This window comes from Gobio gobio (assembly GCF_949357685.1).
Source record: "Gobio gobio genome assembly, chromosome: 13".
In the NCBI taxonomy this organism is placed as follows: Eukaryota; Metazoa; Chordata; class Actinopteri; order Cypriniformes; family Gobionidae; genus Gobio; species Gobio gobio.
In genome coordinates, this window is record NC_137106.1 from 8,779,191 (window position 1) to 8,806,292 (window position 27,102).

The following is a 27,102-nucleotide window of genomic DNA, read 5'->3' on the forward strand; positions in this document are numbered from 1 at the left end:
CATAGATCATATATAATGTTTATACATTTAATGTAACAATAGAGGAGGAGGCTTTGGAATGCCAGTTTTTAAGAAAAAAAAAACAGTAGCATGTCCTTCATCTTATTATTAAAGGTGCTCTAAGCGATGTCACGTGTTTTTTAGGCCAAAACATTTTTTGTCACATACAGCAAACATCTCCTCGCTATCCGCTAGCTGCCTGTCCCCTGAACACACTGTAGTCCGCCTAAGCTCCACAAACTGCAACAAAAAAAAACTGGTGCAGGCTGGACCATGAAGCACAACAAACAGTGCTCCAGCCAATAGCTGACAAGAATGATTTCCACCCCCAAATCATTCTTGTCGGCTATTGGCTGGAGCACAAGAATGTGCAAAATGTATAATATAAATACGATTGTTTGACATATTAAGGTTTTTAACAATATTATTATTTGTAATAACATAAATCAAGTAGCATTTGGTGTACTCTACAGCGTTATTAACATAACACCCATTAAAAAAGGTGCTTGGGTTACAGATAGTTAGCTATTACGTTAAACTAATGAAATGTGCTTAGATGCTGGAAAATCAGCACTCAAAGTCTTCTAGGTTGCAAGGTAACTTACCACAAGCATAGATAAATGTACATATGGCAGAAAAAAAACTTACTCTGTACAGTTGTAGTTTTCTGGACGTTCTCGCACCTGTGGTGTCTGTACTTTGGAATGACAAGAATTGAGCACCCCTATCCGTATATCCCCATCTGCCCAGGCTCCGCATATGCCTGGTGGGTTTTCACAGGCAGACCCAGAACCAGCTAAAATAAGAATGCCCATTAAAGGCCTGTAAAAGACCTGTAAATACATGACAGACAACCTGACTGAGTACAATAGTTACTCTTGAGATATGTTCTACTTGGCTACAAGAGTAAAATACAAAAGCAATCTGAAGTTCTGTATGGTTTAAATAAGAGGAGTGAACAAAGGGGGCTGGCTCATTCTGACCGAAAACACAAAAGGTGTCAAACGATTATGTTGCTGGATCACATCCAAACATCAGCCAAACATGCCTTTAATCCTTATCATTCCCCCACAGACCGGTTCTGTGTAATCCTAATAACTCACATTACATTCCTTTTGAGAGGTGAAATTTGAAGCAGCTGTAATTCGTTCAGTAAAAGTGTGGAAATTCCACATGCGTGTTAGGGTGGCCCTTATTTGTGGACTTTTTAAATCTTGTGCTCTCACGCACCCAGTCAACTCCCCTTCATAAGAAATGGAAACAAATAAATGGTAATGAAATTATACAAGACCATTATTGCATGGTGAGTTAGGTGGATTGCCGTTTGTCTGCTGTCTGTTAGTCATCATGTCACCTCAGCTTCAGCCACGTCCCACCTCTTTGCCCATTTTCTGTTGACGGGAGTGACGCGCTGCCAAAATGGCAATGGCCGACTTTGAGGCTTCAAAAACTCTCTTCAGAAACCTATGGGTGACATCACGGACACCACATCCATAATTTTTACAGTCTATGGTGAAGGCCAAGTATGGTCAGGACGAAGGTTTCCGGTGGAGTCGAGGGAGGGAGGAGCCAAGGCGATGCCGACAGGTTGACAGGCCACAGTGGCGTGACAGGCTCATAGGCTGGAAGCGGAGCCAGGGGAACCTCACTAATGGGCTGAAGCTCTAAGGCAGTTCATCACAAAAAAGTTGTAGGAGATGCAGAGGGGCTGAAGGGGACCAGCAGAGGCGGGGCTGAGGAGCTGGCTGATCTTGGAAGAGGAGGTGGGAGAGGGAGCACAGAACCGGCGGAGAAACTGGAGATTTGGGGCTGGAAGGAAGGTTTTGGGGCTGGAAGAAAGTGGGGAAACCAGAGATTTAGAGCTGGACGGGATCAGCTGGGGTTATCATTATCGTCCTCAAACACCTCCAATAATTCTTCCCAATAATTTCCATATAATTCACCTCCACAGTGGCAGGGTTGTGGGCAGGGCTTCCCTCCAAGCCCTCAAACTCCACAAGCACCACCTTGGCAAGGTACCTGGTCAGACTCTTCATGTGGCTCAGGCTCTGGGGTAATGTCATTCTTCGGCCTCATTGCAAGCTTGGGCTCGTCCATCGCGACAGGCCGATCTCCACAGTCTGCGATGGGCTCTCGCAACTCCACTGTGCAGCACACAGGCGGTGGACGGCTGGTCTCTGGATGTGGAGTGGGGCTAGTGTCGTCATCAGCTAGGCCAGTGATGAACGGGGAATTATTGTCCAGCACCTACTCCACGAATGCAGCAAAGTCCTTCCGAGGAACAGCCACGGGCAGGTGTACTTTGGACCGCTCCTGCAGGCTGGAGTAGTAAAAAACACCTAGCGAGCAGTCGGGGAAGTTGGTGCGGTGCGCCAGTTAAAAAAATATTCTTGTCTGGTCCTCGAGACTCTTTCCTTCCTGCTCCAGACAGTACTGCTGGACGTATGGTAGGTCCATGGAAAATAAAAGAAACAAAAAGGGAAAAAAACACTGCAAATAAACTGTTTTGGTCCTGTCTTTAGTCGCAGATGGATATAAGTTGTGCACAGGACGAAGAAAGGAATACTGTACGACTGGTTTTCCTGCTAAGACAGAAGATTATATCAAACACCCTGCAATAAAAACTCACTAATCTGGAGAGATGATCTCAAAGACACTGCCTTGCCCAGATTGCTCTTCTCACCCATCTATGAGCCCTCCTTTACCTGCTCCCTCTCCATCCCCCCCGACGTAAGTCATGGAAAGTTCAATAAGAATGTCAATATAAAATATATGCATGTTGTAAATCTATTGTTTTTCCCTTTCATGTTTGGTATCATTTTAAATGTCCCAGTGCAATTAAAATGGTCTCAATTTCACTGCAGTCACTGGTATTATGAGAAAGATTGAAAACTTTAGAGAATTATTTTCTCCTTTCTGGGTGGTGTCTCTTCAAGATACCATGGCTCCTCTTCACCGAAACTAGGCGTAACCTTTTGGGGTACATGAATGGGCCCAACACAATTAAAAAAATATCTATATAGAAAATATTTACAACTCTTTTGTTCTTTTGTTGTATTTACGAGAAAGTGGCAGAGCAGTCTTTTGGGAACTCTGTAGCCAGAAAACCCCCAGACAGTGCACACTGTGTGTCTCCACTGTCATGTATGCATTAAGCAATTGATGTTATGTATTTATTATTTCTGAATTGGCTCCTAATGTTTTAAAGGGGTCACATGATAGTTTTAAAAAGAACATTATTTTGTGTATTTGGTTTTGGTGCAATGTGTTTATGCGGTTTAAAGTTCTCATGAAATCAAAATCGATCTTATTTACTTTGTTAGCCCACATTACAGATCTTAGAGTGAACAATTAATCCGTGCAAGTTAATACACATAAAAAAATTGTTTGCCGTGGTAATCTTTAATCAAAATCTGAAAAGTAACTTCCGGTCTTGAATGGCGTTCCCTTTCTGATGACGACTATGCGCCGGCTTGGGTTTGAATATCCTTAACCACTCCCCTCCAACCGTTAGTCTGCTATGAGCCTGAGATGGAGAGGAGGAACGCTGAAGTGAAACCCTGCCCTCTATTCAATATTCCGTTTCGCTTGGAAACACATCACAGCACTGAAATAAAATCAGTTGCAACTTCCGGTTCACTGGGTCTTTAAGGTTAAAAAAAAAATATTCTTTTACACATATTGTACATTATTGTTGCCCATCTATGCCCCTCCTTTGTGAAACATGTAGATTTTTACAAAGCTCATCGTTCTGAAAAGCGTGGTGTGCTCTGATTGGCCAGCGATCCAGTGCATCGTGATTGGCCCGAATACCTGAAGCGTCTTGCCATATTTGGAACATCAGCTCCCAAAGCAATGCAATACTGACAGATGATAATGTCGATCCTACCTTATCAATTTGAGCACGAATCTGATTCGGATGATGCAAATGTCCAAGCTGATCTATCAACGTTGCCAGTGCGACCCAATATTATATGCCTGCAATACCGGAGGCTGCACTTTTAGGACCGAAGCAGTTTCAGAAAGTATCAGATTGGTAAGTTTGCATTTGTTATCGTAGAAACGACAAAGATGTAGAAACGGTCTGTACTCTCCCAGGTTCTGGAAACAGTCCTCTGCAAAATGCACAGCACACAGTGGAATATTTGGGTTGTACTGTTCTGGAACAGTGTTGTAACTAAAGCTTAGCCCCTGTTTGTAATTGTCCCCTCTTTTGGAAGGCCAAACAAAGTAGTTTGGCTTTCGCAGCGAAAAACACAGCGTCTCCACAACATGGCAGCGCCAGCGATAACAACAACAGCAAGAATAAAAGTTATGCCGCCTTTCTTTGCGTGTACATTTGGGCGGTGTTATGAAACTCTGCCCCCACAGACTGATGTAGATTTGTGGGGGTGTGTTTGAACGAAGTGTTTTAGGAAGTTGTGGCTGAGCCTTAACTTTTACAAAGAATATCTCTTTGGGTTTGAGACTTTGAGCTTTGTAACTCTGCAGAACTTATACATGCACAAACACTAAAGAGAAAGGAAAACAAGAAATCACATCATATGACCCCTTTAATTATGTAATTGGCATAATACAGTTTTACCTGACAATTAAAATGTTATTTTTGATTCATTCTGGGCTCTCCTGAAATCATTATTTCCAATAGATTATGAGGAGGCTATGTTACCAGAAATCTGTGTCCAGGATAGGTCAAATTACAACCCAGTAACCCGGCCAGTGTGACTCTGTGAGACATTGGGTCCCTAATGAACAAATAATTGAAAGTACTGGCTACCCAGAATAAGCAAAGATCTAAGTAACAATATATAACAAATATTTATGATTATTGGAGTCAGATTAAGCACAGAACTAAAGTAAAATTGAAACTAAATTCTAAAAAATTAAGTGAACTTCACAGAAGCGCTCAAAAGACCTACACGCGTTATATCTTCACCCACACCATTGGATTCCGTCGTTGGGCCGACTAGTGGTCCTTAAGGTAGTCCAAAGAAACAGTCTTTAATAATTAATCCAACACATGAGAACGCAACCACATTAAATCAGAGACGAGACAGGACAAAGGATTGAACTAAAACAGGGAGTATAAATACTAGGGGTGTGACAAGAGACCTAGCTCACGACACAAGACTAGACACAAGATTGGGTTCACGAGGACGAGACGAGATTTTTGCACAATATTATTAAGAAATCCTCAATGACACAATTTATGACTGGAAAAATGGTCTGCAGGGGCATTTTGAAATGTTTTAAGTAACTAATCATCTTGTAATTAATGTAATTTCAGTACTTTCTGTGTATGACTTATCATATGCATTAAAAAGACAAGAATACTCAAGCACTGTAAAAGGTTTTGCCACAAACTCAACTGTCTGGCTTCTCCCCTGAGTCTCTTCAGACCTTACTGAACATGATCTATGAGCTTCCTGAACTTCTAATTGAGGCTGTGTGTGACCTCCTAATTCAACTCTTTGGATAAAAGCGTCTGCTAAATGCATAAATGTAAATGTAAACTCCTTTCCACAAATTGAACATAGAAATGAAAACAGTATAAATAACAAAAATAGTTTTTTTTTCTTTGTCTTGTTAAGTGCAAACAATAAGTGCAACCATAATCAAAGTACTCTCTCAATATTCAAAGTGCAAACAGAGACCAGAGCTAAGAGATGGTTACAACTACACATCCCAGCAGGGACGGACTGGGGCTAAAAAACAGCCCTGGACTTTCTCCCAAATAGGCCCATCATCCGGCCATTCGCCCTTAGCCGTGCGCAACAGACACTAGCCAGGATGTACTATGCCACAATACTGTCAGACTATCAGACAAGGTATTCACAACGAGTAACATCTCAAAACCAATGATGATAACAAACTTTGATTTATATTAAGGGTGTGAAATGATGAAAATGGCTAGGCCCTATTAATTTTATCTGTGAAGCTTTCACAAACAACCACCACATTGTGCCAATTCCAAAGACAAGGAAAAACTGCACTCTGATGGAAGACAGACAGAAAGTGCAAGCTAGGATTTTTTGGTTAAACAAAAGTTGTCAATTATTTAGCCCCCTTCCTTGTATGTTAGCACGTTTAGAGTGGTAGCAATGCATGCCTGATGTTTTCCCGTTTAATTCAATACCTTAGTCTTCATTCTAGCAGAAAATGTGAGCTCATCACTACAACCTCTCATATACAACAAAGTGAATGAAAGAAATGAAAACTAATGCAATACGAAGATGAATGTCCAAAAGATGACACCTACAGACTGTTTTTAAATGGGGTTGGATACATATTTTTTGCTTTTAAACTGTGTGTGTGTGTGTGTGTTAGATGACAGTAGGTTACAGTTTGACAAGAGTTCAGTTTGACAAAAGCACAATGTTTTGTTTTATTACGAGTGTACACAAATATAAGCAAACACTTTGCAGTTTGAATGATGTCCTGTATGAACAAAATGACGGAGTATGTATTGTTTTTATGTTTCCACTGTTCGATCGCCGCATCGCGCCCGCACCTCTCCCACACACACACACACACATTAATTTTCGCGCAAGTTTTATTTATTTTTATATTGTGTATTCTCCATGTAAATTCATGCACCGAGCAGTGACGCCCGTGCCGATTCGGTTAAAACAAATACACATTCCACCCCATGCACACCCATGTTGATAGCTAGCTGACTCTGCAATTCACTAAGATAGGGATAAAGGCAGCCTATTATAATGTGTCCTGCTACTACTGGCATTTACCAGGACCTCTTGCTGGTGTGAAGTTAACTCTGTCTGTCCCTCCTCATCATGACCAGGCTGTGGAAGCTCAGGCTCAGCTTCCACTTGCTGGTCCTCTACAGTCTCAGTGTGGCTAAGTGATGTAGTGTGCTGGCAGTTGCACTGCAACCAAAAAGCCAGTAGTCTCGACTCGAGAGACTTGGAAACTTTTTCCCCATCCACCTTCTCCTTACGTTTTCTGCTAGCCATAGACTTTTTTTTTTTTTTTTTTTTGCCGACGGCCGGGCGACGGCCCTCAGTTGGACGGCCGTTCTGGACTTTTCCAGAACGCACAGATTACCAATCCGTCCCTGCATCCCAGCCTATGATAGCAATTTTATTGGGAGACAGGCTATTGTTTGTAGCCTAATTTTGCACGCACTGGGGTGCTTGCATTTTACTTTCGCGTTTTATGCATTCTAATTCGCGATTGCACATACTCTGTCTGTGTCTCGACCGCTGAGGCGGTGCAAACGTAGCGGTGGCACTGGCTTACTGTGCATTCACACTGCCGCCGGCGAGAGCGTCAAACTTCGCTCTGGTCGCCCTGCCATCGACGCTGTAGAAAGATTTGTGGACACGCTGACGCTCTGATGTTTATCGAATGCTTGGTCTTTTTTTTTTTTTACTTTATTTAAAGGGGCTGCAAAGCAAACAATCATGTTGATCTGCATTTGTGCTGACTGACCAGAGGTAGGGTTTAACCGTATAAGTTAACCTCATGAAATCATTTAAATGTGAAAGTTAAAAAAAAAATCTGATCAAGCGTTGGTTTAAATGGTTTAAAACAAGCGTTCTAGAGCGAAAATATTGCCTATAAATAATGTTGCACGCCTTCTTATCTCTCTTCTTATCTTATTTCTCTCACGCCGCCACAGCAATGATCAACCTCTTTTCCATTTTGCTTGGGAACTAATGTGGTCGGAACCAAAGTTTCCAGGACAGCGTTCTCTGGAATCATCTCAAGCGGAGCACTTCTACATTCCGATTGGTTGCCGCCGAACCGCGTCATAGCTCATTACCATAAAGTTGAGCTGATTTCAACTCTCCTCGATGACCAAATCGTGCAAGACGAGCTGCGGCGCTTTCGCCGGAGCTCGCCGCCGGCTCCCATTGAAAATGAATGACTTCCGGCCACTTTGACGCTCTCGCCGGCGGCAGTGTGAACGTACAGTTATGCAACGCTAATTTCACCCTCACGCTCCGTCATGGTGATATCGCGAGACAGCTTTTCACTAGGGATGGCTGACCCGAAACTGACATTTCGGCGCTTTGTCAAGATCCCTAAGCGTGGATGTTTCGAAACACTGCTCCGAACTGTGATTCGAAACACCCATGTTACGTGATCATGGCTAAATTAAGCTTCAAAGTGTTTCATCAGGTGGCGCCATAGAAACTGCGTTTGATTGAAAGGGGCGGGAACAAACCACACAGTCACACATCTGTATGAACCTGATTTTGTGATAGCAGTGATTTTCCCTCATTTGTATGTACTTGCTAAAAAATATTTGTGCATGCCAGCAACAAGTGTCCCTTGTGAGAGAATTGTTTCAAAGGCTGGAGAAATTATATGTAAAAAAAGAAGTCGGCTTATTCCTTTTTGTCAAGGTTATTTCAGATCAACACATGCAAGTGACCACTAGGTGTCGCCGTATAGACGGGTGTCAGATTGATTCGAAGCTTCTACACAATATGGCACATTTGCTTCAACTGTTTCAGTGCTTCCACAAAGCCTCGGCCTGCCCATCACTACTTTTCACTCGACAAGAAATCTCACCCCTTTTTAATATCCCCTAATAAATACCAGAACTAATGAGGGAACTAATGAGCTAATTGACATATCCTGTGAAAGAAGGGCACATTTGAAGGTCGCAATCGGAGTGTCCTACTTACTTTTCTGAAATGAGACAGCCTTGATGACGCATGCAGCCTTCGAATGCGACCTCTGGAGGACGCAGCCTTTCGAAATGAGACCCAGCTAGAGATTAGAAAACTAGGTAAACAAGAAAACAAACTCCTATTACAGAAAGCAGGTTACATGTAATGTAAGTAGCCATAGCAACTTATTCTCTGAACATAACCTGGTCCGGAGCAGGTTCTGTTCCAGGGTTAGTTTACTTCAGAGGTGTTGAGTGCATTCGTGCCCTATTGAAGAGGCTCCAGTGGGCGTGACAGATTGTGCACATTATATATATATATATATATATATATATATATATATATATATATATATATATATATATATATATATATATATATATCGCTATATAAAGATAGCATCATGAAAACAAGGTAATGTTTATTTTTTTATTAGCATCCATTTCCATGGTGACTCATCGAATCGTCTCTCTGTTGCGAATGTTAACCATGAACATACTGGGTTGGCTGAACTTGCTCCTGGATGCATTTTTTGGAATCAACATAGTTCAAGTAAGCAAGGTGTGGGTTAGTCAAATTGTGGATAGTTATATTTCAGAATATTTTATCCGTTTATATTTCATTATTTATTCACTCTGGACAGAAGAGGTTTGAACTGGCGCTGGCGCAACCTTTGACTATCAAGTCATGCAATCAATGTGATGTTGCATGGTTCAGAGGTTTTACACAAAAGCATGTTTGTGAACTTGTCTTACCATCTTTTAGGGGAAATACTCAAGGGTACTTTGAGTACAGTAAATATGTCTTTTTAAACAGATTAAGTGACATACTTTAAACGCCAGCAGGTAATTCCCAACGTCATTACTGAACTTTCTGGCTTTGTATATCATAGGCAGAAATATGCTGTCAGCTACACTGTACCAAGTAGAGCATGTCCTCTTAATTTGCAGTGCTCCAAAATTCAAATTCGAATAATTTTCATATAATGGCCGATAAAGGATAACTGCCAATATTAAAATTCAAAACATATTTTGTATCATTTTATGATATTATGAAAAAAAGATATAAAATAGATAATTAAAACAGTAAATACTAGAGTTTAATTTGGAGTAGACAGTATTTGAGAGTTAGAGTTGACAGTGGTGTTATAGTGAGCATGCACAATTATTGATTTGATAACAATAAACTACTAAATATTTTCTGCCCTACAAAGGCAAAAGACCTTAACTCGCTAGAGTGTGGAACTGAGAAAAATTACTTTAAAGATTTTTAATTTGGCCGTACTAAAATAACTCAAATTAAAACAGGAATAAAAATGTACAAAAACTATATAGATTTATATATATATATATATATATATATATATATATATATATATATATATATATATATATATATATATATATATGTATATATATATATATATATAAAAAACAGAAATTGAAAACACAATTTAAAATAAAAACAAATTCAAAATATTAATAAAAACTGTAATTAGTATCTCAATGATACTAAAATAACACGGCCAAAACTGCCCTACAAAAAGTATCTTAATTTTTGTTCGAAAATGAAAATCAAGTTACTGCCTTTTTGCCTTTGTAGGGCAGAACATATTTAGTAGTTTATTGTTTTCAAATCAGTAATTGTGCATGCTCACTTCCCTTATTTACATATTTACAACTACCACTGTCAACTCTAACTCTCAAACACTGTTAATCTTTAAAAAAAAACACACTAAAAATGTAACACTGTCAAATGTAATCTCCAAATTAAACTCTAGTATTTACTGTTTTAATGATCTATTTTATAAAATGATAAAATATGTTTTGAATTTTAATATTGGCAGTTATCTGTTATCGGCCATTATATGAAAATTATTTTAATTTTAATTTTGGAGCACTGCAAATTAAGAGGACATGCACTTGGTACAGTGTAGCTGACAGCATATTTCTGCCTATGATAGACAAAGCCAGAGAGTTCAGTAATGACGTTGGGAATGACCTGCTGGCGTTTAAAGTATGTCACTTAATCTGTTTAAAAAGACATATTTACTGTCCTCAAAGTACCGTTGAGTATTTCCCCTAAAAGATGGTAAGATATGTTTTTTTGTAAAACCTCTGAGACGTGAAACCTCACATTGATTGCATGACTCGATAGTCAAAGGCAAGCCTGAAAATTCCCTGTTTTACTTACCAGTTTCACCAGATCAAACCTCTTCTGTCCGGCCAAATTATTAGAGGTAGGACACTGGAAATCTGTCAATTAGATGATCTACATAAAAAAATCTTGAGCTCAAACTTGACTTTTGACCCCTATTTTGAAGTTACTGTCTTTGTATTGTCTGCAAAAAGTGAGAAGTCAGACCAAGGCAAATGGCAGTAACTTCCACATGATCAATATTTTAATCGACTCAGCGGTTTGAATTGCCAAAGTCACGTGATTTCAGCAGTTTGACACGCGATCCGAATCATGATTCGACTCGCTGATTCATAACGCTTTGAAGCTTCATGATGCATTATTTTGAAATCAGTCATCACTATATAAGTCGTTATTTAGGTTTTTTTTGCTCACAAAAACTATTCTCGTCGCTTTATAAAGTTATTGTAGAAGCACTGTAGTGAGATGGACTTTGTAACGACGTCTTTAGTGCCTTTTATGGGTCTTGAGAGTGTAAAGTGCATTGTGCCAATGGAGGCCTTTCTGAGCCATCGGATTTCAACTAAAATATCTTCATTTGTGTTCTGAAGATGAACGGAGGTCTTACGGGTGTCGAACGACATGAGGGTAAGTCAATAATGACAGAATTTTCATTTTTGGGTGAACTAACCCTTTAAGGAGTGACACATGGAACGTGGGGTGAATACGGTACTGTGGTGGGAGTTGGAGCTTGTAGGTGACAGGATTGATCTGCTGCAGGATGGTAAAGGGGCCAACCAGTGGCGGTTCTAGGGGGGTGGCCAGGGGGGCCGGTGCCCCTGTGTCAACAAGCTTGGCCCCCCTTCTGGCCCCCGTAAATTTGGAATCATATCGCACCAAACAAAAAACTGGTTAAACTGGTTGCAATGTGCGGTTTTTGCTGTGGCGGTGAGTGATGAAAAGAGCACTTTATTGTGTCATAACCAATGCAGAGAAGCAATGAGGAGGCTGCTCGCTGTGGGACGCAAGTAGTCTGTTTATGAATGATTCGTCACTCAGTCTGCATTCGCTCAAATAGTTGTAAAACACGGGCTATAATGGTTGCTACGCACTTGATTATAGATAAAATAAGCTCTCTTTATACACGTTGTGTTGTGTGTAACTTTACCCATACGCAGCAGTGATAGCTACTGTAGATTAATTTTACTGACTTGACGACTTTGAATTCCATTCAGTCATTTGGTTCATTTAGCCTACTTGTAGTTAATATATATTTTTTCAAAATTTCTAATTTCTAACTGAACACATATGTCTTTGATCATATTCCGAATTAGGAAGATGCAGCCAAAGATAAATTATGACCAACGCAATGAAAGAACCATTCATGTGCGAATATGACAGATAGGCATAGGCTACCCGAGAAAAGATACAGAAAATAATGTAATTTCAGTCTTGTTCACATATAGCGAGAAATAATATTATTTTATCCAATTGTCCAGTGTTGCTTAGAGTATTAGATGTTTGTTTTTATGTCCATGCTAACTTTGCGAAGAGTCCGCTAACAGAGAGCAGGAAGGCTACAAAACATGTAAAATAAATGGTTTAGTTTTACTTTTATAAATTGAGCATGCATGATCATATTACAGATACATTACTTTTCAAATAAATAAATGAACTTAAAATGATTTTACTTCACGTGTAGAGACTGCAGAGTGATACAGTATATGGCCAAATAAAAAAGACTTCCAATAATCCGGCAATAAGTTAAAGGGTTAGTTCCCCCAAAAAGAAAATAAAAACACCTAATGTAACTCACCCTCGTGTTGTTCCAAAACCTGTATTAGTTAGAATGTTGTTAACCAAACCATTTCAGTGCTTCTTAGTTAGAATGTCCATAAAATTCAAGATATGCGGCAAAAATGCCCGTTTGAGTTTTAGTCTCAGAGCGTTTTTACACTGGGCACGTTTGTTGTGGTCCGCGTCAGAGCGCATTCTAAACCGCGAATACACCGCAGGCTCCCTCTCGCTCGTATCCAAGGTAAATCATCAACACTATCATCCCTTAGCCTACATGTGTTTTATTGAACTAAATACATCGTCATCTGATAAAATGCATGTGCAGGTTACTTTTCTTGCGCACCCGAGTCCTTAATCTTATAATATAAAATACAATATTATGTATCCTGTTTATATATATATAGCCTATATATATATGTATATATATATATATATATATATATATATATATATATATATATATATATATATATATATATATATATATATATATATATATATATATATATATATATATATATATATATATATAATATAAATAAAAAAAACAAAAGTACATATTTTGAATAGGCTACCATAATGTTTAGTTATTTTATGTTTATTTCCATTTGTTTAGCTTGTTACGCATTTGTGTTGCCTCTATCCAATAAAATACATATACAATGGTTATTAGCAGTTGTGTATTTTGTTTTTGATTATTGCATAAAATAATATTATATTGGATCTAACTATAAATTACCCAGTTGTGAATCATATGACCCGTGGATCGTCCGTGGGCGGCCAGAAAACATGTAATATAAACCAGCGGAGCACTGTCGGAAAAGTGGTGGCTGCTGCTGGTGGTCCGCTAGGAAAACAATGAGCAAAATGCCAGCGGGCCGCCAACTTTGCCTCCAGTGGTCCGCCACTGGCCCGCTGGTCGTATGTTAGCTGTTGCTTTCATATTCCCATGAATCGCAGCACAGCTCGAGCGCAATTTGCGCAACCAAGCTCAGAGCATCTCCTTCAGGCAGTCTCGAATTCAGTTCCCCTGAGCTCAGCTCACCTGGGTCATGACAACTTTCACATTACCAATTATTCGAACTAAACTGCCAGTGTGAAAACGCCCTCACATTTACATCATGATATAGACTAAGCATTAACATGAGTAACGAGTGCAATATCACACAAGTTTTTCTACCCAGAATAGCATGACTGCAAATGCGATAGCCTACTGCTCTTATACAACAGTTTAATAAAATAAATAAGTTAATAGTGTTCAACATAAGAAAGTCATATTTGGAACGACATGGGGGTGAGTAAATGGTGATAGAATTTTCATTTTTAGGTGAACTACCTAATTAACTACTGGTTAAGATAAATGTTAACGTGTGCCCCCTAAAAGCACAAGTGGCCCCTGCCTGGCCCCCCTAGTTACCGTGGTCTAGAACCGCCACTGGGGCCAACGAATCTGGGACTCAATTTCCTGCACTGCAGACGCAGTCTGATGTCCCGGGTTGACAGCCAGACCTTCTGCCCAACCTGGAAAGTGGGAGTCTCTGAGCGGCAAAGGTCGGCTGGCTGCCATCCTGCGTCTGCGGAGGGCCCGTTGAAGTTGATGGTGTGCTGAGTCCCAGACCCTCTCACTCTCCCGGAACCAGTAGTCAGCTGCAGGGACATCGGAAGGATCTCCTGACCACAGGAAGAGGGGAGGTTGATAGCCGAGTACGCACTGGAACGGGGTGAGGCCGGTGGTAGGCTGGCAGGCTGGCGGAGTGAATTCTGTGCGTACTCGGCCCATCCAAGGAACTGGTTCCAGGCGTCCTGGTGGCCGTCACAGAAGGTACGGAGGAAACGGCCAATCTCCTGAATCATTTCATTCCTGAGTTATTTCAATGAAAATACATCAAATGCAAAGTGTCACGCAGGGAATTCTGGGAATGTCAATTTACGGGTTGTCACTGTAAATTACACAATGACTTGTTCTTTTTCACTTCCAAAAACTGTAAATTTAAAATGAAATGAAATGTAAGGTTAGATCTATTACATTCATTCACCTTATATAGTACGGAAACTTTCTGTTAACCAATTAACTGTTTTTCACCGAAGCATTTTTACAGTAAAATACCGTTAAAATCACGATAATTTTTTACAGTGCATTATTTTCTCGATAAAACAACGGAATTGACTCAAGATACTTATCCACATGATAAAGGAGGTCTTGAATGTCCCAAAAATATCAATAACTCATTTTCGACCAAAAATTAAGTTACTGCCTTTGCGTTTGTAGGGCAATTTTGGCCATGTTATTTTAGTATCATTGAGATTATAGTTTTTATTAATATTTTGAATTCGTTTTTATTTTTTAATTTTTATGTTTAAAATTTCTGTTTTTTTTTTAAATAAATCTATATAGTTTTTGTCAATTTTTATTCCGGTTTTAATTTAAGTTATTTTAGTACATCAAGTTAAGCTAAATGAAAATGATAAATGCTTTCTTGCTAAATGGCTTCAATGAAATACGTTTACATTTTTGTATATTTCATTTTATTACAGTTAACGTTTGTTGTTTAGTCTGATTATTTTCCACAATTCAGTTCTTTTACACATATTTTTTTTTCTCTTTCTCACTTTTACAAAAAAGCATAAATCACCAATTTCAGAGTATCTTGAAATTAATGATTTAACAGGGTAGCATTTTAAAATGTAGCCTATTTCTTTAGTTGTATTAATAATACAATATTTAAAGGGGATTAACCAAGCTGTCTTCCAATATGATCAATAATAGTTAAAAAAAAAAAATCCCACTAGGTGCTATTTATTTATTTTATTTTTTTTTTGTAAAATAGTACACATATGTTTATTAATTTTATTTTTTAAATCAATGAATTCGCCGTTTAATATTAATATCGGGTTTGTTATTGTTGAAACTGAAGGGGATTATTTTTTTTTTTTTTAACTGAAGGGGATTTGTTATCCTGCCATGCGCTGAGTGACGTCTGCATTACGTCACGATGTCGGAAGTGAATCCGAACAAATCGAAGGCGCTGAAACTAGAGGATAAAATGAAAACATGATCCCGAGGCGAGCGACCCACCGAGAGAAACTGCGCTTTTCTGTTTCATAGAGGAGCAGGTATTTTGTCAGAACGTCTCGACCCCGTCATGTGTGTGTTTGCAGTGTATTTGAAGCAGTCGATGTGTGAAGTGATGCATGGCCCTTCAACAAGCTGTTGCAGTTTATGCATAACTCTAGTAAACGAACATGATAGATGCTGGGGGGAGAAATGCATGTATTACATCTTTGTGATAACAGTCTAAAGTGAACCATATCCAGGCTTGAATCTGGTTCTCATACTCTGCTAATCCAGTGCGTTTGAGCACTGTGTGTTATGTCAAGAGGTATTACACGTATGAAAGGTGTTTTACATTTAACGTTACAAAGGTCAGTCAGAACTCAGAAGCACAATTTGTCATTTTGACAATAAGTCACATCTGAGTTCTGAACAAGAAAAATTTCAGAGTATTCCAGAAAGCAGGTTATGTGACATACCTGGGTAACTTTCAGGGTATGTAGGGTAAGTAGCCATAGCAACTCACTCTGAACATAACCTGCTCCGGAGCAGCTCATGTTCAAGGGTTAGTTTGCTTAAGAGGTATTCAGATTAGTGCTGGGCGGTATGACCAACATTTTTTTTATTTATAGACAGTATTTTTCTAAATTATACTGGTTTCGCGGTATATGACGGTATTTTTCCCCCCCTAAGCATGAACAGGTGTTAACCACATTTTCTACTGATTGAGAGAGGAAATTCTGCAGGAGATTGACTAGAACGCCCTATTTTACCGTTATGATGAGTGAATAAATATTGTAGAAAAATTCCACATTAGAGTTAATACGCTCATTACAGACACCTAAATATTAAAATATGACCACAGAGAGAAAATTTCGCTATTTCTTTGCTATTTTTTTCAGGAGAGCCACACTGATGGGACAAAATCCGTAGGAGAAGCCACTTTTACCGCAACGTTTCAAAAGTTACATCCAGTCATAAATATCATGTCTGCTTATCAGTATGTCATCCCTGAACACACAATATGCTATGCAATAAATACAAAAGGTACCTAGATAGTGGGTATGCATACTATATTTTTAATGTAAACTTTCTTTTAGTGCTGTTTTAAACTAGATTATTCACACATTTTTCTGTTTAAAACACATTTTTTATATATTTTATAATGTAATAATTTCACAGTAAATCACCAAATGAATGAAGAAAAAAAACAAAGACAGTATATTTTAAATATTTGTTCAATGGCATCTTTTTATGAGTGAAGGCCAGTTTCACTTACACTAATATTGATACTGATGTCTCTATGAAATACCCTCCCTCATTTTAAACATTAATTATAGCCATTCAACATTACAGTGTAACTGAAGGCTTTTTACATTTATTAGGCTTCAAACTTCATTAGTAGTTAGTGCTGCTGTACCTTTAAGATCTGCCGCTGCCGAACATGACGCGGATCTGTTGCACTGTCACACGCGTCCCATTTCCTCACAACTCTTTAAGTTCATTTAAGACGTTATTTACCACAGTCACAGTTTTCCAGATGGGCTACCAATACATATAATCATAAATAGTGAAATAACTTTCCTTTCTTGATGTGCGTTGTTCAGTCTCTTGACTTGATGTTTGAAGGAAAGACAATCGTGGAAGTTTTGATCGTGCTGTCTGCAACGTTGGCAAGCGCGTATATCCACCGATGGGATGGGCCAAGTAATATAAAATAACATTCATATTAATTGCGGTTCGATGAGAGAAATCATTGTGTTTGCTCCGGTGTTCCGGTTGCCGTTTGTCACACATTTTCTAAACAATGCCTCAAGCGTACTCATGTGGGAGCCGAAGCTCATTAAATATGCAAATCTTATCCAATCCTTGCCGTGGGTGTTTTACTTCCAAGTCTTCAGTGCGGCACGCCCATCAAAACCGACCGTGCCTTGAGAGAGCCTCAAAACCATTGCAGAAAATAGCATTTTCACTTGATTAACTTATTCATTATGATGTTTTTGAATGTAAAAACCACGCAAACGTCACAAGTAGACCTCAGACAACAATATATAAAAAAATGATGACACCTTTAACATAACTGTTATATAATATACAATATTATATAGTAATTCTAAAGCACTTTCATAACAAGGTATGTTTAAATGTTAGTTAAATTCAAATATATTTATTATTTATTTTATTGTCATCTCACACATGGATCAGGGAGGTATTCCAGAAAGCAAGGTTAATTTACCGTCTCATACCTTGAACTCTCGATTGAACCCAAACCTCACTAATTCGAGGTATGCTGGTTCCAAAAATGCATCCGTAAGTTCAGAAAACTCAGAGTATGTTCCCAGTTAACACAGAAGACATTCTCAACTGAGCAACAAATCAATGATTCACCATGGAAACAGATGCTGAGAAAGAGCACGCCATTCACTCTAAAAAAAAGTTCTATATGGCATCAAAAGTGGTTCTTAGCTCGTAATCATAGGGGAACCTTTTAAGTGCTATATAGCACCAATTTTGGTGCTTCAGCAGTTCTTCATCGGTTCTTTGACTAAGGTGCTATGAAGCACCGCTACCATATACAGAACATGTTAAGATATGGTGCTATATAGCACCAAAAGTGGTTCATCTATGATTACGACGAATAACTATTTCCAGAATACCATCACGACTGGAAATGACACTGATTTCATACGCCAGTTCCATAAACAATTAATTTACATTAAGTCACTTACATTTTATAATTAAATTCGCTGTCCCATTGATCACGGTATTTACACGAGGGTTTTTTTTGTGTCTGTTTTGGCAGGAGAGCCTTAATCCGTCTCTATCGTTACGTCCATCATCATCCGTCTCTGTTTTGTTTTTTTCCCGCGTTGTCACTCGTCATCTGACCTCAGTCACACACTAGCCTCGCGACAACTGGCACCTATACTGTAGGCTACTGCAGATGCCAGTTATCGCGAGGCTAGTTACAGAGCTCAGATTGGAAATGTTTTTGTTTTTTTACTCCGGTATTATTGTTTTTTAATAACGCAGGTTAAAATACGGGAGATTTACAGGAAAATACTAATACGGGAGGATGGCGGGAAAGAAGGGTAAAATACGGGACTTTCCCGGCCAAAACGGGATACTTGACAGGTATGGCCAGACCCACATCAAGATGTTGGGTCTGGGAACACACCATTGGCAGGGCTCAATCCGAGGGGCGGGATAAACGGTTGTCTTTCAAATTCCCTCTGCACGCAATTGGATAGCGCTACAACCAACCAGAGCAACGAAGAAGGTGAAGCGGAGCTAACGTTAGTTGATAGACTTTCGCCGTATCCGGTAGGCAAAACTTCGAACATATCTTCTTTTCTTAAGAATGACTTCAGTCAAGTCTTCCAGAGTCGTGGCCAAAGCCGATTCAAAAGACCGCCGTTCGCCAGCTTCTTTGTTTACGAGTAGCACGCAGAACCTCCGCAACTCTGCCGTGACGTGCCGTCATTATGTTAAGCCTGACCAGAGTTTGTTTTTTCCAGCTCTCAGGTCTACCGAGAGTTGCTAGACTACACTCGCGGCAAAATAAATGTTCTGCCGCTAAGGTGCGTCTAGATTTCTAGGCTAGTGTTTGATGCTATCTCAGAAAAACCTGCAATGCTCTGGGAATATTATGGTTTGTAAATAATACAACCTTATAAGTAGATTCTTTGACGACTAATTATTGTGTTCCCAAAAATAACCAAATGGGAACCAAATACTAACATTAAGGGAATATGCTGTGTTTGCTGAGGAATCACTCTGTAGTATTCTTTTTGTGAACTTTTCAGGTTTAGTATCTAGAGTAGCCCTGCTGACCTGACCAACAAAGCAACAAAGGCAGTTCATGTGTTTAAAGTTGATAGTCCTCTCTCAATACAACTCTGCTCTCTTCTACAGAAGACTGTCATCTGTTTTTATTCTTCAGTATTATCATGCCTTGTCTTTAGCTGTCTGGACACTATTATGCTGTCTTTGTTATGAAAACCTCTGATCTATTAGAAGAGTATTTACTCTCCCTAGGGCAGTTTTTTGCTGTGCAGACACACCTTGAGTTGCTCTGGTTCACTTATAATGGACATAATGCCAAATATTCTTGGTCATCATTCAAAGGTCATAATGGCGCAGTGATTCAAAGGAGGAGATGAGCTGTTGTAAAGATGACAGAATTATTGGTATATTAAAAAGCCATTGTGAAGTACACAGACTACAAGTGAAGGCTCAAAGGTGCAACTGGGTTACTTTTTATCTAACTTAAAGGGATAGTTCACCCAAAAATGAAAATAACCCCATGATTTACTCACCCTTAAGTCATCCTAGGTGTTTATGACATTCTTCTTTCAGACGAATAAAATCGGAGTTAAAAAAGTCTCTTCCAAGCTTTATAATGGCAGTAGTTGTAGCTCTGTTTTTGAAATCCATAAAAATGCATCTGTCCGTCAAATAACTGCTCCACACGGCTCTGGGGGGTTAATAAAGGCCTTCTGAAGCGAATCGATGCGTTTGTGTAAGAAAAATATCCATATTTAAAACGTTATAAAGTGAAGTTCCAGACGATCGCCTTCCGTGGAAAAGTGTTGAAAGTGCCTTCGCGCAGTTCAAAATGCGTACGCGACGTCTGAAGAGCGCACCTGGCAACCATAGACCGTAAAAAAATATGGACGACGCGACTTCATTGACTTCCACTGACCAGAGTTGAAGCTTTCGTTGGCCCGCACACGGCGCTGACATCTTGGGACCGAGTCTGCGCAGTAGCGATCTCGGAACCGCAGTAGAGAGCAGGAAGTAGAGGCGCGATTATCAAAAGCCCGCCCACACTCTCACAGATGCAGAACAATTCATTATGTTGGTGTGAAATAAACAGTTGTAGAAATGTAGAAATTAAAGCTAAAGCTCCAATCTCCTCCCCAAAATCCCGAAAAAAGTCAGTTAGTGCCTCAGTGACAACTTCACTCAGAGAAGCCGTCAATCTCAGCTGTCAATCATGACGTCACACCCCCCGTTTTTATAGCATCACATAACTCACTAAAACTAAACTTATTTAAAAAACGAACACTTGAAATGAAATCATCGTAATAAAAACTGCCTAAAATGACAGAAACCCTCTTTAGGAAACAATTATTTGAAGTGTAATTGAATTGTTTAATGAGTCTCGCGTCCATTCTAATACATGGAGGGGTGGGGTTTTGGAGCTATACTGGGACCGGCCACCGGGGGGGCGATCGAGATCAAGAGTGCTGCAGGCTTGCTGAGCCTTTGAACGGCAGAGGCACTTTCAACACTTTTTCCATAAATTGAATATGGAAAGCGATCGGCTGAAAGTTTGCTTTATACAGTTTTAAATATGGTTATTTTTCTTACACAAATGCATCGATTCACTTCAGAAGGCCTTTATTAAGCCCCGGAGCCGCGTGGAGCAGTTATTTGACGGACAGATGCATTTTTTATGGACTTAAAAAACAGAGCTACAACTACTGCCATTATAAAGCTTGGATTAGCCAGGACATTTTTAAATATAACTCCAATTTTATTCGTCTGAAAGAAGATGTCATAAACACCTAGGATGACTTGAGGGTGAGTAAATCATGGGATAATTTTCATTTTTGGGTGAACTAGACTATCCCTTTAAAAACATAAGACAGTACTTTTGTTTTCTGGGATGCAGTGCACATTCAGAATACATGTTGTGTCTCTAGATGGGAATCTCAGTTCAGTTTTCAAAATTTCTGTCATCATTTAGGGGCTTTTTATAGGACACTGTTTTCAACAAAAAAACAAGTTGTCCGTCCATTTACACAACATCAATGTTTTCAAGGTGAATGTTTTTGAAAACAGTATGGTCTTCGTGTAAACTACAAAATGTGAATTTGTGGAAACGGTGACATCATGCACATGTCTTTAGGCACGCAGTGTTTCTTTACATCGTGACATCGCCAACTACTGGCCTGGCATGAATAATACAGCGTTTTTAGTTGTTCTCGCGGATCCGTGTGAATGGGGATTGTTTTGACGACGTTGTCGTCTGTACGCGGAAAACGCAAAGGAAAAACGTTTCTTTTTTTAGTACATCGTTGTCGTGCAAACATAACGTTACTCACCCTCATTCCAAACCTGTATGGTTTTCTTTCTTCTCTGAAACACAAAAGAAGATATTTTGAAATGAGGTCAAAACTATATTTGGTCCCCATTGACTTTCATTGTGAGAAAAAATACACATTCCCACAGCGTTTTCTTCCTCAAAGGAAAGTTGAACGACATGAGGGTGAATGCTTTTATGATTTTAAGTTATGGTTTTTATAAGCTGAGGCAGTCAAAATTATTTTCTGTGATAATTGAAAGCATGCTACAGATGAACTCGTATTGGACCCATAACATTCCTTCAAATAAAGGCAGCAGCTTTTTACAATAAGTGCAAGTAGCAATGGATAGAATGGATTCTATTTATACTATGTATCGTCTTTGCAATAAGTGTAAATAGTAGTTAGATGCTATTTATACTTATGAATAGTGGCAGATACATTTTGCACCTCAGCATTGTTGTACTTTAAACGGTAAGCAATAATAACATGGAGTGTAAATTATTATATTTATTAAAAATTAATAAATGGATGCCACCTTAGTGGGACAATAAAGCCTTCCCTACCTCTAACCCTAACCCTAACCGATAAATACTTTATTACTAAACACACGTTAGACACTTTATATCCACTTTTTGAATATTGTCTTCATTTGTATTGAAAATAAATGCCTTTTCCGATCTGAAATGTGATGGGAGAACGGAGTAGAGTGAGTTCGGTTTTTAATTTTTGTCAACACTCTCTGCCATGCATCTTACTACCCCTTGACTATGTATTGCTACTATTGACAATCCCGCATCTTCTGCATCCGTAATTTTGTCTGGTAAATAGCCTCTGCCAACAAGGAAGGCTATTTGCACTTGGTGTAAATAGACATGGAAACTTGCAATGCAAACTTTATTTTGAAATTGCCATGGGGTATCAATGAACTAAACACTTTTCATATGCACACTTGTTTCACACACTTTCATTGTACTTTCTGTGCCACCTCAGCTGCAAAGTTCATTCAAATCACTCTGTCACATGGGCCAAGTGATTATGTGATCATAGCTAGGCTACATGTTATAGTGTGCTGACACTGACAGTCCACTTTTCAATGTTAGTTTTGAAACATTTACACCTTATATTATGATGATACCTGTAACCATACATTACTTGACTGACAGTAATAAACCTGTTAACCATCTTTTCCCATCTCTAGTACTTAGTAGAAAATCTAAAAACATTCAAACAAAGAGTAACCCTGCCCTTTCACGAGGGTGTGTTTCATGAATAGAAAGTGGCCGGTGATAGTGCGCAGAGATGCAGAACTTGAAGGGTTTACTGTACCTTTGTTGAGGTTGGTTTTAGCTCATCATTAACAGGACAAAACTACCAAAATGTTAGTTATTGAGCAAACACAAAACAGACAGTCAGACTGCCATGATGGTGAGTGTTTGGTGTTCCTTTTTTCTTTTTATTAATGAATCCTAAGCGGTTTTGTGCTTGTTGATAATGCAGAATTTGAATTTGTCTTTTATATTCGCTTCAGCCCTCTCTAATCTGCTTCTCTGGTGCACAATAAGTGTTCTTTTATTACACCCAAAGCTGAGCGAGTGTGATATTTTAAGCAGCTTTGTAATTCAGTGTGTTGTGGCTCACAATGATGCTGTGGCTAATGATGTCTGTAAATTGAGATTGTGAGCTCCGGTGACTTTATTAATGACTATAGGGCTGTCAGTTTTCTTTTTTTTTCATTTGATTAATTACATATGCTTATCAATCACATTAATTGCAATTAATTACTTGTATCAATATTTGCCAAAAAAACAAACAAACAAACAAACACATGAAGATAATGTAGGACATTATCTAATTGTGGATGGACAAGTAATTCACACTGACAGCCATTGTAGAGCATCGCAACATTAAAGGCATAGTTCACCCACAATGTAAACTCATCATTTAACATAAGCTTTTATCCAAAGCGACTTACAAATGAGGAGAGCAATAGAGTGGTGCAGACATGACGTCACTTTGTAGGCTAACCAGCAGTTAGCATTTAACTGGTTCCCTCCAGAAAAACGCAATAGGATTTTCCCATAGGCTTTTGGATTATCGCTAAAAAACAAGCTCTGTGATCAACGAAAGTTTATGATACTTTCACGTGTTGTCCATCAAGATAATTATCACAGATGAACACAACTTGTATGATTTTTTTGTAAAAAGCTAAAGGTAGGCTTACTAGGATAGATAGATAGATAGATAGATAGATAGATAGATAGATAGATAGATAGATAGATAGATAGATAGATAGATAGATAGATAGATAGATAGATAGATAGATAGATAGATAGATAGATAGATAGATAGATAGATAGATAGATAGATAGATAGATAGATAGATAGATAGATAGATAGATAGATAGATAGATAGATAGATAGATAGATAGATAGATAGATAGACGATGGATGGATGGATGGATGGATGGATGGATGGATGGATGGATGGATGTAGCCCTGCTGACCTGACCAACAAAGCAACAAAGGCAGTTCATGTGTTTAAAGTTGATAGTCCTCTCTCAATACAACTCTGCTCTCTTCTACAGAAGACTGTCATCTGTTTTTATTCTTCAGTATTATCATGCCTTGTCTTTAGCTGTCTGGACACTATTATGCTGTCTTTGTTATGAAAACCTCTGATCTATTAGAAGAGTATTTACTCTCTCTAGGGCAGTTTTTTGCTGTGCAGACACACCTTGAGTTGCTCTGGTTCACTTATAATGGACATAATGCCAAATATTCTTGGTCATCATTCAAAGGTCATAATGGCGCAGTGATTCAAAGGAGGAGATGAGCTGTTGTAAAGATGACAGAATTATTGGTATATTAAAAAGCCATTGTGAAGTACACAGACTACAAGTGAAGGCTCAACTGGGTTACTTTTTATCTAACTTAAAGGGATAGTTCACCCAAAAATGAAGATAACCCCATGATTTACTCACCCTTAAGTCATCCTAGGTGTTTATGACATTCTTCTTTCAGACGAATAAAATCGGAGTTAAAAAAAGTCTCTTCCAAGCTTTATAATGGCAGTAGTTGTAGCTCTGTTTTTGAAATCCATAAAAATGCATCTGTCCGTCAAATAACTGCTCCACACGGCTCTGGGGGGTTAATAAAGGCCTTCTGAAGCGAATCGATGCGTTTGTGTAAGAAAAATATCCATATTTAAAACGTTATAAAGTGAAGTTCCAGACGATCGCCTTCCGTGGAAAAGTGTTGAAAGTGCCTTCGCGCAGTTCAAAATGCGTACGCGACGTCTGAAGAGCGCACCTGGCAACCATAGACCGTAAAAAAATATGGACGACGCGACTTCATTGACTTCCACTGACCAGAGTTGAAGCTTTCGTTGGCCCGCACACGGCGCTGACATCTTGGGACCGAGTCTGCGCAGTAGCGATCTCGGAACCGCAGTAGAGAGCAGGAAGTAGAGGCGCGATTATCAAAAGCCCGCCCACACTCTCACAGATGCAGAACAATTCATTATGTTGGTGTGAAATAAACAGTTGTAGAAATGTAGAAATTAAAGCTAAAGCTCCAATCTCCTCCCCAAAATCCCGAAAAAAGTCAGTTAGTGCCTCAGTGACAACTTCACTCAGAGAAGCCGTCAATCTCAGCTGTCAATCATGACGTCACACCCCCCGTTTTTATAGCATCACATAACTCACTAAAACTAAACTTATTTAAAAAACGAACACTTGAAATGAAATCATCGTAATAAAAACTGCCTAAAATGACAGAAACCCTCTTTAGGAAACAATTATTTGAAGTGTAATTGAATTGTTTAATGAGTCTCGCGTCCATTCTAATACATGGAGGGGTGGGGTTTTGGAGCTATACTGGGACCGGCCACCGGGGGGGCGATCGAGATCAAGAGTGCTGCAGGCTTGCTGAGCCTTTGAACGGCAGAGGCACTTTCAACACTTTTTCCATAAATTGAATATGGAAAGCGATCGGCTGAAAGTTTGCTTTATACAGTTTTAAATATGGTTATTTTTCTTACACAAATGCATCGATTCACTTCAGAAGGCCTTTATTAAGCCCCGGAGCCGCGTGGAGCAGTTATTTGACGGACAGATGCATTTTTTATGGACTTAAAAAACAGAGCTACAACTACTGCCATTATAAAGCTTGGATTAGCCAGGACTTTTTTAAATATAACTCCGATTTTATTCGTCTGAAAGAAGAATGTCATAAACACCTAGGATGACTTAAGGGTGAGTAAATCATGGGATAATTTTCATTTTTGGGTGAACTAGGCTATCCCTTTAAAAACATAAGACAGTACTTTTGTTTTCTGGGATGCAGTGCACATTCAGAATACATGTTGTGTGACTTGTGTCTCTAGATGGGAATCTCAGTTCAGTTTTCAAAATTTCTGTCATCATTTAGGGGCTTTTTATAGGACACTGTTTTCAACAAAAAAATAAGTTGTCCGTCCATTTACACAACATCAATGTTTTCAAGGTGAATGTTTTTGAAAACAGTATGGTCTTCGTGTAAACTACAAAATGTGAATTTGTGGAAACGGTGACATCATGCACATGTCTTTAGGCACGCAGTGTTTCTTTACATCGTGACATCGCCAACTACTGGCCTGGCATGAATAATACAGCGTTTTTAGTTGTTCTCGCGGATCCGTGTGAATGGGGATTGTTTTGACGACGTTGTCGTCTGTACGCGGAAAACGCGAAGGAAAAACGTTTCTTTTTTATGTACATCGTTGTCGTGCAAACATAACGTTACTCACCCTCATTCCAAACCTGTATGGTTTTCTTTCTTCTCTGAAACACAAAAGAAGATATTTTGAAATGAGGTCAAAACTATATTTGGTCCCCATTGACTTTCATTGTGAGAAAAAATACTCATTCCCACAGCGTTTTCTTCCTCAAAGGAAAGTTGAACGACATGAGGGTGAATGCTTTTATGATTTTAAGTTAAGCTGGTTTTTATAAGCTGAGGCAGTCAAAATTATTTTCTGTGATAATTGAAAGCATGCTACAGATGAACTCGTATTGGACCCATAACATTCCTTCAAATAAAGGCAGCAGCTTTTTACAATAAGTGCAAGTAGCAATGGATAGAATGGATTCTATTTACACTATGTATCGTCTTTGCAATAAGTGTAAATAGTAGTTAGATGCTATTTATACTTATGAATAGTGGCAGATACAATTTGCACCTTAGCATTGTTGTACTTTAAACTGTAAGCAATAATAACATGGAGTGTAAATTATTATATTTATTAAAAATTAATAAATGGATGCCACCTTAGTGGGACAATAAAGCCTTCCCTACCCCTAACCCTAACCCTAACCGATAAACACTTTATTACTAAACGCAC

At 38.9% G+C, this 27,102-nt stretch overlaps 2 protein-coding genes across 2 annotated transcripts in view; one reads left to right on the forward strand and one right to left on the reverse strand.

Moving 5' to 3' along the window:
- Positions 1 to 14,429, reverse strand: part of LOC307136736 (G-protein coupled receptor family C group 6 member A-like) — a gene marked incomplete at both ends in the record, with an annotated part of 22,022 nt that extends 7,593 nt beyond the window's left edge. Inside the window, 4 exons of the mRNA XM_079833985.1 lie at positions 649 to 833; positions 2,020 to 2,247; positions 6,747 to 6,887; positions 14,085 to 14,429. Of these exons, the coding sequence (XP_079690111.1) occupies positions 649 to 833; positions 2,020 to 2,247; positions 6,747 to 6,887; positions 14,085 to 14,429 (899 nt within the window). The remainder of the gene's footprint in view (positions 1 to 648; positions 834 to 2,019; positions 2,248 to 6,746; positions 6,888 to 14,084) is intronic.
- A 1,128-nt stretch (positions 14,430 to 15,557) lies between these two features.
- Positions 15,558 to 27,102, forward strand: part of LOC307136653 (CAP-Gly domain-containing linker protein 4) — a 109,167-nt gene continuing 97,622 nt past the window's right edge. Inside the window, exon 1 of the mRNA XM_079833879.1 lies at positions 15,558 to 15,689. The gene's annotated coding sequence lies outside the window, so the exon portion shown is untranslated. The remainder of the gene's footprint in view (positions 15,690 to 27,102) is intronic.